Source organism: Danio aesculapii, chromosome 2 (genome assembly GCF_903798145.1).
Source record: "Danio aesculapii chromosome 2, fDanAes4.1, whole genome shotgun sequence".
Classification (NCBI taxonomy): domain Eukaryota; kingdom Metazoa; phylum Chordata; class Actinopteri; order Cypriniformes; family Danionidae; genus Danio; species Danio aesculapii.
In genome coordinates, this window is record NC_079436.1 from 37511565 (window position 1) to 37524004 (window position 12440).

Sequence of the window (12440 nt, forward strand, 5' to 3'; positions counted from 1 at the left end):
TGGTCTGATCCCATCCATTTAGCTTTTCATTTATCTCACTTCTGTTTGGACCCATAATAATCACTGCTGCTTACAGCTGTATTTTAAAATCATTTGGTCTTAGGGCCTCCAGGTGAAGGACCACTAATGTAAAGGATTTCCAAGTATATCTTTATTGTATTTGATCAATTTTGTTGACATTTTACAGTCCCTCTTTTTTTTTTTACATTGCTAGCACACACATTTGCCTGTTTATCTGTTATTTAAATAGGAAGTACTTATAGAGGTGTGGCCCATTAATATCCGCGTTAAACTGGGAACAGTGTCAACCTTTTTAATCTCATCCACTGCGCTACAGCAGAAAACAACAACATGGAAGGACTCCTGGATACTGAAGAGTTTTGCTGTGCAATCTGCCTGGATCTGCTGAAAGATCCAGTCGCCATTCCATGTGGCCACAGCTACTGCATGCTCTGCATTAATGATTACTGGAAGCAAAAGGATCATTTGGGGATTTTCAGCTGTCCCCAGTGTGCACAGACATTCACTCCCAGGCCTGTTTTGAACAAAAATACCATGCTGGCAGATGTGGTGGACAAGCTGAAGAAACTGGAGCTACCAGAGGAGGAGATTTACAGCAACTTCATGCCAGGTGATGTAACTTGTGATTTCTGTACGAGTATCAAACAAAAGGCTGTCAAGTCTTGCTTGGTATGTTTGGCATCTTACTGTCAGAATCATCTTAAAGCACACTACAAATCTCCAGCCTTGAAGAAACACAAGCTGATCGAGGCCTTGGCCAACATACACGAGAAGATCTGTCCTCGTCATGACAAATATTTAGAGATATATTGTCGAACCGATCAACAATGCATATGTCTTTTATGTGTGATGGATGACCACAAGGGTCATGATATCGTACCAGGAGATGTGGAAAGCACAAAGAAACAGGTATTTTTTTTCTTATACTTTGCTTGCTTCGGGTGTGTATTTGAGAGACTTTTTCATGGGTCTTAACTCTATGGAGGGTGCGGTAAATGACAGTTTCCTCAACATACTTCAGTAGCCAAAATCATTTTCCACTGAGGCAATGCACATTTTCCAAAGTGCACTCCAGTGCCCAATATGAACAGTGTTCATTGTACGGAAAAGTTCATGCAAGAGTAATTGGAAAAATTGTCCAAGAAAGAAAGAAGGCATTGAATTGACTAATGTTTGAGCTTACGTTTCCAGCCAAAGGAAACAACATACCTGTAAATATGTGACATTTTAAGGTTACAAAAGTATAACAAAACCCTTTTCCTGTTTCACATTCAAATTCTAACCTGCATACACAAATAGATCCCATCAGAGCTTCCTTTTTCTGAAAAAAAAAGAGATAAACATCTTGCACCACTGACCAATCAGAAAGAAGTCAGACCTGTTTGCTTCAGCTTTGTGGTCTGCTACTTTGAATATTGAACAGTTCTTCATAAATAGTGTATAAACTCATTTGTTTATATAGCAAAGGTTATTCGTATTAGTGATTAAACTGTCATGTAGAATATGAAGTCAAGTTATAAAAAAAATCACAAATAAAGCTCTTCCAACATGTAATTGTCGTTTGTGTTCCCTTACAGAAAGAATTAGGCATGACACGACAGAAATACAAGCTCAAAATCCATTCGAAAGAGAAGGACCTAATGGAGCTTAAACAGGCTGTAGAAGCCCTGAAAGTAAGATGTGTCCACAACGGTTTTAACTTAAAGGGACAGTTCACACAAAATTATAATTTACTCACTTTTTACTCTCCTTCAAGGGGTTAAAAACTGTTTTTTTCTTCTGTTGAACACACAAAAAGCTGATAACCATTGACATCCATAATAGGAAAAACAAATACTATGGAAGTCAATAGTCTGATGCTTTTAAAATATCTCTTCTTTTGTGTTTACTAGAAGAAAAGAAAGTCATAAAGGTTTGAAACCAGTAAAAAGTGAATAAATCAGGATTTTCATTTTTTGTCCGTCTCTTTAAAGAAATGGATGAACAATGAAATGTTTTAAAATGAACTATCACTCTTTATTTATTTCTTATCATTAATAAATACATGTATATAGATATCTTAAATGTATTGCTTAAATATATTTGTTTTGTCAATTTTTAATTATACTGTACAGCTTGCCTATATCTTACACAGATGTGGGTTATAAAACAAAGTTGTGTGGCAACTAAACTAAAAATAAAGCTGAACTGAAAATAATTTTTAAATTAAAATATGCAATATATGTAATAGATAATATATGTATTTATACAACAGTTCTGTCTGGTTCTTGAATCTGATTGGCTGATGGCTGTGCATTATTCTGCAAATAACAGCACACACAGCCTCTTTACCCTTTATCCTTGTGTATTACTTCGCCAACATATAGCACTAAGCAGAGGACACTACATTTGGAAATATATTTCTGCTGTTGGGCAACATAATGTATTTTTGAGGCTTTTTAGGGGAGAATGTAGTTATTTAGATTGCAACAATGAAGTTTATTTATAAGGATAGCGCCTATTTTAAAATATTTATCATTTCTGAGAGACCGCGCGTCGGTGGCCATTAGCCTGTCATTGAGCAGAGCAAAGACAGCTGATATTGTTCATCCACAAGATGGCGACAGAGACCGCATAAGAGAAAAAGAGCATAATTTCTAACTACAGCTGATCAAATCACTATTAAACTGGTAAGTGATTTTCTAGATCGATCTATCTCTTTTCTATGTTGTAGTGTATTAAGTGTGGGATGGGACTCACATATCAGGAATGTATGTATTTTGGGTTGGCCACTCTTTGTATAACACTGAGTTACTTTTTGGTTGGCATCTGTTTGTTTTTAATGAGTCTCCTGTTTTCATTACTGCAGACGAGTTCAGTAAAAAAAAAAAAAAGAAAGAAGAAATGCCCGCATATGTTTAGCGTTTTTCCTTATCGCAAACACAACAGTAATCTGGTAGCGTTTCGCTGCTCTGGCTTTTTTAGGGATAATTATCTCCTGATTGGAGCAGAGAAATACTGGGAAATCTCTGTAGACTGATGGCATTTTATGCCGTTAAGCCTTATAATTCTAAAATGTCAGCATCCTGTTTTGTCATCTCTTTAGACAGTCCGCTGGAGAATCATTCAAATACTAACTCTAAAATGACGTAGGTGAAGTAGCAATGGTTTCTGTTGTTCTGACGGCAGCTGCAGATGTAAATAAATGGTGGAAGAAAGTAGTTCCTCATACAAAAGGATTTTTAGACTCTCTGTGTTTTCCACATAATCGTTATTTTTTATTTACACGATTATGCAGTCAAACTGTTGTATAAACGTAATATCACACGAGTAACAGTGCGTTATGGCTGTATATTGTCACTGGTGGGACACTAAGGCAACTCGGTAGCCGCCGCACTCCTCCCACCAGTGCCGATATACAGCCATATTGCATTGTTACTCGTGTGATATTGCTCCTATAAAAGGTAAATTTGTTGATTGTACTTATAAATAGATTTCTTACATTAAGTAAATGTTTTTGTGCACTAAAAGATCTCTGCACAGACTGCTATGGAAAATGGTGAAAAGATTTTCAGTGACTTGATGCAGTCTATCGAAAGGAGGCAGTGTAAGTTCAAAGATCTGATCAGTGATCAAGAGAAAGCTGCGGAGAGCATGTTGCAGACACTGGAGCAAGAAATCAATGAGCTCAAACAGAGAGATCACGAGCTTGAGATGCTTCTGAAGTCTGAAGATCAGGTCCATGTTCTTCAGGTAATCCTAAACCCAGTGCTGTCTGAAAAGTTTAAAGGGCTAGTTCACCCAAAAATGAAAATTATGTTATTAATTACCCTGTCTCTCCAATCCCCTCAGACCTTCATTAATCTTCAGAACACAAATTAAGATATTTTAGATGAAATCTGGGAGCTCTCTCATCCTCCCCAGCAAGCATTTTTTTTTAAAGCTGTCCAATCGAGGTCTAATAGACGTCTAAACATAGTCGCCTTGGCTAAATCAAGGCTTAACTTGGGCTGTTAGTGAAATCCAATAGATGTCTAAGAATAGGTCAAAACTTGACTAGTCATCAAAAAAACTGAAATGAATGACTACACATATAAAGTCTGTCTAATCTGTCTATTTGACCACTAGTCTAGTTTTGGCTATTCTTAGATGTCTATTAGATTTTCACTGACAACCCAAATTTAGCCTTGTTTTAGCCAAGCTGTCTACGTTTAGATGTTTTTTTAGATATATATTAAGCACAAAATTGTTTGCTGGGTCCATATAAAGCAGTGTTTCTCAACCACGTTCCTGGAAGATTACCAGCTCTGCACATTTTTTTATGTCTCCTTAACTAAACACACCTGATTCAGATCAACAGCTCATTACCAGAGACTGAAAGACCTGTAATGGGTGTAAAAGACAAAGGAGATATCCAAAACATTCAGTGCTGGTGGGCCTGTAGAAACGTGGTTGAGAAACACTGTAAAAAAGCAATGCTTCCAAGATGTGCGAAGATGTTCAGACACAAAACTAAAAACATCAAAGACTTAAGTGGATTCCAACTGTAAACATATAAAAGTGTAACAGGGCCAGCTAGTAAGTGCTGTGCAGGTAAACCTCACTCCTCTGACCTCTAAAGGTGCTCTAGCGACAGACACTAGAGGCCATGATCTTTAGTCTTCATGGTAGAGCAACCGACTCCCATGTGGAAGGTTGCCGCTTTGATACCAGCTCTTAGCGGGTTGGGTGTTTTGTCCAGTTAGCTTGCCATGTTTGTCTGCGGATCGATCGGTGCTTTTGAAAACACTATTGGTTGGGTTTAGGGAAGGGAGAGGGTGGGTCAGTCGAGCGGTAAATCAGTCAGTCATTCAGTCAGTTGACAGCGGCCTCTGGTGGATTTACGTGAGAACAGTACGTGAGAATGGCACTCGTGAGAGAAATTTGAGATCTGAAAAAGCATACACAGAGGACTCTGGTGGATTCACGAAAACATAAACTGCAAAAAACATAGCTCCTGGGACGTATTTGTCACTCCAGAAATGTATATAACGATACGTTTTCAGAATGAGCCTGGGATGCACTTTTGTGTGCCAAAAAAGTGGTTTTGGGATGGTTGCTATCTATGGAGGATAAGGAAGCTCTCAGATTTAATTTAAAATATCTTAATTTGTGTTTCGAAGGTCACAGGTGATTGAAACAATAACATTTTTGGGGTGAACTAACTCTTTAAATCCCCCAAAAATACAATTTAACAGATGTTTTTTTAATCTCTCTCTTTCTGTTTACAGAATTGCAATTCCTTCTCTTCTGGACTTCCTGACCCTCCCTTCACAATAGCCTCACTCTCAGATTTCGGCAAGGTAAACGATGCGATTTCTGTTTTAAAGAAGAAGCTTGAAGATGTCTTTAAAGGAGAGTGGCTCAGGATCCATCAAGCAGGTAAGGGCAAAACATTCTGAGTTAAATTTTTCCCCCCTCATCTGCTTTTTTGTTAAACCATTACCGCGTATACACATGCTTTCCATTTCTCTCCAGCCAGATCAATGACGATCCTTCACTGCACGGAGCCCAAAATTAGATCCGAGTTCCTGTACCGTAAGTCCGTTAACTGCACTAATGCAAAGTGTTATTGATTTTAAATGTCAGCTTTTGACGTTAAAACATGGATTTTTAAATTGAGCAACACAAACAGCATCATTACTGCTCCAATTTCCACAACGATTTAAAACCAATTTTACCTTGGTCTGACATTATGCATCCTGTTGCTTCTGTGTGAGCATAGAAATGGTAGACGTTCATAAATGTAGATTGGTTAAGTGAATCGGTTGAGTGAATAATGCAATGATTCATTCATCATAACTGTCACTGCATTCGAAATCACACACCGTATATAGTAGTAGGTCCAAATTTAGAAATTCACACAGCATCAATTTTATCATTTAAATGTACAAATCGTCTCCCGTGGCCTCATGGGGAAAAAAATGCGGACTTTCGAATTCTAGTCAAAAAATAGATCATCATCTACCTACATTTTTTTGCAGTAGTAATGATAATGTAGTAATGATATTCTACTTCATTCACATATTGTTTTTTTTTTACCTATATGGAAGTAAGCACAGGGATTTTTTTTTCCATTCAACAGGGTATATGCAGGAATCCTAAAGGTAATTTCAATACCTTTTTAAGACTTTTCAAAGACCTTCTCAGAATATTTCAAGACCTCCTCGCCACTTTAAGTTCTAATCAATATCAAATCTTTACCTTAATAAACAGTTGTTAATATTACACCATTGTTTTCAGCGACAGGCTTCAGCCACTGGTTAAACTCGTCTTTCTCCAACCAGGAGTACGCGAACTATGGTTTTGCTACATGTGGAGAGTGTCACATCACTTTTGTTTGTCGCAAATTACGTGACATCACTTGGACGGAGAAGCTTGGCCAGACATGCCCCGGCCCAAACCAATCACGTGAATCGAGCACGCCGTTGTTAATATTAGGAGGAAAAGAAATAGATTTATGATTTTTTGGAGTCAAACACTTTGGGCAACGCTTGAACAAAATTTAAGACCTCGTAAAAACACAACTAAGACTTTTTAATGCCTTTTAAGGGTCTTAATTTTCTCATAATACATGTATCAACTTTTAATACTTTTTAAGACCCCGCGGACACCCTGTTCTAGAATGACTGCGTTTTGACAAAAAACAACAACAATAAAGACTGTGATTGATTGTCAACCTTTAGACCGTGCAATTTACGTAATGAGTAAAGTAACGCATTACTTTAAATAATCAAGTAATGATATTTGAGTTACTTTTTAAAAAAATTTTTAGATCAATTAATTCGGTTATTAAAAATAATTTGCTAAATTAAAATTACGTTATCACGTTGAATCACACTCAATGAGAGAATGAGTTCCCCGCGGGAACAGACAGAAATTAAGAAACTAAGAGCCATACATTTCTTTGGTGGAAGTATTCTCAATATTTTGAACGCATAAAAGAAAATGGGATTGTCTCAATGGACAGTGATTTTACTGAACTAATAAGACAAAAATACAAATGTAGCAAACACATTGCTTTCAACTTTCACTAATATGTTTATATGGCGTGTATAGCATCAGGAATGTTTCAGAAGGTAACATTATTAAAAAATGTTTTAATGATAAATAAAGGTGTAGGTTATACAGTGTGTCCTTAAATGCAGAGCTCCTCTATTTAATGAGATCAAGCCTCAGGCAGGTAAGAAAAAGTAACTCGAAAATAATGTAACGCATTACCGACCATAAAAAGTAACGCAACTAGTAACTTTTTTGGGGAGTAACTCAATATTGTAATGCATTACTTTGAAAAGTAACTTACCCCAACACTGCCTCTAGATATGAACTATTCAGTCTGATCTCATGAGAAACGTAAGTTAGTGGCTAATTCATACAAATTTGTATGTGTTCAGTCATACGAAATTGTACGGTTTTTAAAAAGAGGCATGGCACCCAACTCCACCCTTAAACCCAACCGTCATTGGGGGATAAGCTAATTGTACTAAATTGAACAAATTAGATCGTACAAATTCATTTGAATTTTTTAATCAAAAAGTTACAAATTGCCGTGAGATTGCGTTGGAACTATTATAAGATTTACTACTTCAAAAGTTTACTAAAACAGACAAACTGTAGCTGCTGTACATGTCAATCTTAAAACTAACTGCTGCATAACATTATCATGCAAAAATTTGTGGTTGGGCATTTTTTATGTTTTGAAAGGGATCTTATGTTTTTAAAGGCTTATCTAACTAGGTTAACTAGGAAAATTCGATGAATTTGGCAAGTCATTGGACAACAGTGGTTACTTGTGTAACCAACTGAAAAAAAAAATCTTAATAGGGCTAATATTATTCACATTAAAACTTTTTTAAGTAAATCTGCTTTAATCCAACCAAACTAAAAGAAATAAGACTTTTATCCAGAACAAAAAAAATATACCGTAGGAAATACCAGGCCCGTACCCAGGGGAGTTTGGGTGGTTCAAAAGACCCACCCCATAGAATTTGTCCCATACATGAGCTCATTTGTCCTTTTCTAAAAGCTATGCCATCATAAATGATAAAAAATAACCCATTGATAAAGGTTTTAAGACCAAGTGGAATCCTCTGTTGGGTGTTGCTTCTGTGTGACTTAAGCTAATCCGTTCTGGCCAGTGCACACAAATATTTTTCATGAGGCTGTGCAAGAAAACATACAATCTGACATAAGTAAAGTCACCTTTCGCTACTGTATTGTTTTTAAACATAGAAAACATTTTGCAAGTGATTTTTATTCTAAATCTTGGACCTTATTGTTGAAACAAAAATGACCAATGAAAAGGTGTGAAGCACCGATATTAAAATGAACTTGAATACTATTTTGGATATATTGTTGTTATCCTCGAATTTTCTAATGAACTTTTTTTGGTTATTATGACCATCCGACAATTCTATTTCAATCTATTTTTGTCTTTAATAGAAATCTAAATGTAGACAACTTGGCTAAAACAAGGCTAAACTTAGGCTGTCAGTGAAAATCTAAGACATCTAAGAATATCCCAAAACTAGACTAATGGTCAAATAGACAGATTAGACAGACTTTATATGTGTAGTCGTTCATTCGTGTTCGTTTGATCATTAGTCTAGTTTTGGCCAATTCTTAGACGTCTATTAGATTTTCACTGACAGCCCAAAATGTTGCCTTGTTTAAGCCAAGACGATCATGTTTAGACGTCTATCAACCATCTATTAGATATCTTTTTAAAAAAAAATGCTTGCGGGGACCCCTTTCACCAGGCTGGCTACGGGCCAGAATACTGTGGAAACTTTTAATGCTCTACCAAACATCACTTGTGAATTATTTAAAAATAACTATAATTTCATAGGTGGGCTATCAATTTTGCCTTTAACTGCATATCAAAAACTCAAGATGAATGTAAACCGAAGATGATAGGCTACATCCATGAATTAACATAGCTGATCTCTTATCCTCTGTCCATTTCTCAGATTCCTGCCCACTGCAACTAAATCCTTTAACAGCCCATAAGGACCTCAGCTTGTCCAAGGGGAACAGAGAAGTGGCCGTCCGGAGCCGAGAACAATCCTGTCCCGACCACCCAGAGCGCTTTGATTACTGGTGCCAGGTGTTAGGCACAGAGGGCCTGACCGGCTGCAGCTACTGGGAGCTGGAGTGGAGCGGGATGGGGGTAAACATTGCCGTCGCATACAAAAACATTGCCAGGAAAGGGGAAAGCAGTGAAGCTCACTTCGGTCACAATGACAAATCCTGGAGCTTGTTCTGCTGCAAGAAGAGTTACGCTTTCTGGTACAACGGGACAGTCAGTAAGATCTCAGAGCCAGGCTCCTCAAAGATTGGGGTTTATCTGGATCATAAGGCCGGGACGCTTGCGTTTTACAGCGTTGAAGAGTCAATGACTCTGCTCCACAGGTTTCAGACCACATTCACACAGCCTCTCTATCCTGGTTTTGAGTTTTCCTGCTATGGATCCTCCATCAAGTTGTGCCATTTGGAGTGAAGGCCCAGTAAAGATTGGGCAAAAAAATTTAAGCTAAAATAAGTTAACAAGTGCTGAGAGTACTCTATTATTTAATTAATAGCCTACTAGGGATATACAGATTATGAATAGGTGTACAAATATAAACTGTCACAGTAACATATGTTAAAACAAACTATTATTTAGTGTAATCGTAAAAGAGATCATACTACATTTTATTTTTACTTATATCTGACATATGGCTAAAACTTACACTAAAAATATTGCTTAAATTTATTAAATGGTCAAATTATTCACAATATCTACCCTTTATATATTGTTACACTGAAAGACATTTTGTTTTTCAAATCATAGCAAAAAATGTATATTCAATTTCTAAATATATTTGTATTGCTAACTGTACAGTATGTAAAACTTTTTTAGTTGAACACTTGTGATACATTAATATAGAAGATGGTAATGTCTTTCTATTTAAACTACACACACTGTGAATTGAAGTTATTTCTGTCTGTGGAATGTCTCTTGAGGTTAATATTGTCTGAATGCCTTTACACATTCTTTCTTTGTCAGCTCTTACTAAAACAATACAAATAAACGCATTGTTTACCATTTTATTTGCTTTGCTTTTCACAGGTTAACTTTTTCAATATGTAGAGTCTAGTTTATTTGGTATTTAATAACATCTAGTATGCTTTAACAAAGCAGAAACAGTATTCTAGTAAATGGTGAAAGTCTCGAAAGGAAAAAATAAAAATAAATCATTGCCTAGCAGTGCAATTCAACAAAAACAGCGACCTCTGGTGGCCAAATGTTATGAAACGCTGAAACTAACCAACTAACACATACATTACTAAAAATAAAAACGTAAGCTATTCAGAAAATGACCACAATCTCTATAATTTATTTATCTATAGTACCAAAACTATAGACCATAATTCTCACATAATTACATGGTAAAAGAATAAAGGCCCAAGAGCTCATTCTTACCTCTATAGTCTGAAGAAAGTCCATGTAGGAAAATATCTTGATATTAGTTATGGCCCATCTTAAAAGATCACTTTCTGCTTCCCTCTAATCCAGGGGTGCTCAATCCCTGTTCCTGGAGATCTACCTTCCTGTAGATTTCAGCTGCAACCCTTATCAAACACACCTGTATGTAATTATCAAGTGCTGTACAGGTCCTAATTAATTGGTTCAGGTGTGTTTGATCAGAGTTGGAGCTGAACTCTGTAGGAAGGAAGATCTCCAGGAACAGGGTTAAGCACCCCTGATCTAATCAGTTAACTATTGCCTCAATATGCAAATAAGGACATGAACTCTATGTTTGGGGTTGTATGTTAAGGTCATTCAAAATAATTTCTAAATTGGTTGAATATAAACCTGTCTGGTAGTTAAAGAAACATAATGAATCATGATGAAGAAGAAAATGGTTTATCTCATGGGAGTGCGCTTAAGGGATAACCTAAATGAAGGACTAAGAAACAGATACTTGAATTAAAGGGATAACTCACTCAAACCTATTTGAGTTTCTTTCTTCTGTTGATCACAAAAGAAGATATTTGAAAAAATCCTCGTTGATGGGATCAATTGACTTCCATAGTTTCTGAAAGTCATGAGAGTCAATGATGAGGTCTGTTGCACAAAACTAATTGATCAAACTCCAGGTTGGAGAGTTTCAGATTGACAAAACCAGACAAATCCAACCTGGTTAAGATCAATAGTTTTACAATAGTTCATATAAACTTTCTCCTTTGGTGCTGCTTTAACCCAGAGATTGTGATTAACTCTGGACTCCATGCACCTGAAAAAGTGGCACATGCAGCAAACAGCCAATCACGCTGTAGAGGACTAGTTTGATTCATTTACTGAAAGAGTGTCAGCAATTAATTTCTCTGTTAAAAATTAAGGACTCAGATATTGTTAATGGAAATATAATGAACTTAAATGCATTAACAAGGCAGAATAAATGCTGATGCAGCAAAAGCTTGAGAAGGCAATTTATAAAATATAATAGGGCAAATTAATAAACTGATTTTAATAACATATGTTAACAAATAGCTGCACCTATAATTCATATAAATTAATTATTAGTAACAAAAGACAATTTTGACTAATACATTTAGTGTAAAAGACTTTAATTCTGAACAATAGCTGATTGTCCAGGTTGGGTTTTTGGATCACTATCCCAGAATAAAAACTGCTCCAAAAAAGGTTAGCTGTGTAGAGTAGGTTACCATGGGATGAAAGTCATAAGGATCAACACCAAACTACCCTCTTAAGCCAGAACACTTAGAGTTTGCTCAAAATAAATGCAAACTAACCTGGCTAACAACCCAAACCGTTGTTCTGTCAATTTGTCCTACTTTGTCAGATTGTCCTACCTCCCATTCAAAAAGTAGGTATAGCACATTTTTATAATGCAATATGCTACTCATCAGATTTTGCTATACCAGTGTAAATTTTAATGTGGAGTAGTGTGATATGAAGCTGTAATATCGCACTAACCTACCTAATCCCTAACCACAACCTCAGAACCATTCAAATACAGTGTTAGTAGCATAATCTGATGGGTAAGATAAAATGTCAGGACACCAGCTTTGTGCAACAGGCCTTAGCATTTTCCAGAATATCTACTTTTTGTGTTCAACAAAAGCAAGACATTAAGGTATAAAACCATGAGGGAGAGAAAATTATGAGGTAATTTTCAATTTTTGGAAGAACTTTCCCCTTAACCCAATGTGGTTTCAGACCATGTTACACTAGAGTTTATCAGCTTCAGTTTGGGGCTCAAAATATGCTGTTATTTGGCAGTGCACCAAGATGCAGTCCTGCTTGTTTTGGAAACAACATAACATTCCCACAAGACAGATTTTCACATAGTTACTGAGGTGATTCAGATCAATTATACTGATTTACAACCCGA

General features: G+C 36.4%; 1 protein-coding gene across 2 annotated transcripts; it reads left to right on the plus strand.

Annotated features, from left to right (window-relative positions):
- Positions 1-338: 338 nt before the first annotated feature.
- On the plus strand, positions 339-10126 carry ftr66 (finTRIM family, member 66). Of its 2 annotated transcripts, XM_056478674.1 has the most exons (7): positions 339-631; positions 746-930; positions 1599-1694; positions 3532-3753; positions 5271-5421; positions 5518-5577; positions 9009-10126. In XM_056478674.1, the coding sequence occupies exons 1-7, from the start codon at positions 352-354 to the stop codon at positions 9536-9538; spliced, it is 1524 nt and encodes a 507-aa protein (XP_056334649.1). In that variant the 5' UTR covers positions 339-351; the 3' UTR covers positions 9539-10126. The 2 variants fall into 2 exon arrangements, with proteins under 2 accessions (XP_056334649.1, XP_056334640.1); XM_056478665.1 differs by having other exon boundaries at positions 339-930.
- The last annotated feature ends 2314 nt before the right edge of the window (positions 10127-12440 follow it).

Coding starts and splice junctions, on each gene's coding strand:
- ftr66 (XM_056478665.1), top strand. CDS start 352: ATGGAAGGACTCCTGGATACTGAAGAGTTTTGCTGTGCAATCTGCCTG. Junction 931..1,598: donor TGGAAAGCACAAAGAAACAG/GTATTTTTTTTC, acceptor GTTCCCTTACAG/AAAGAATTAGGCATGACACG. Junction 1,695..3,531: donor AGGCTGTAGAAGCCCTGAAA/GTAAGATGTGTC, acceptor GTGCACTAAAAG/ATCTCTGCACAGACTGCTAT.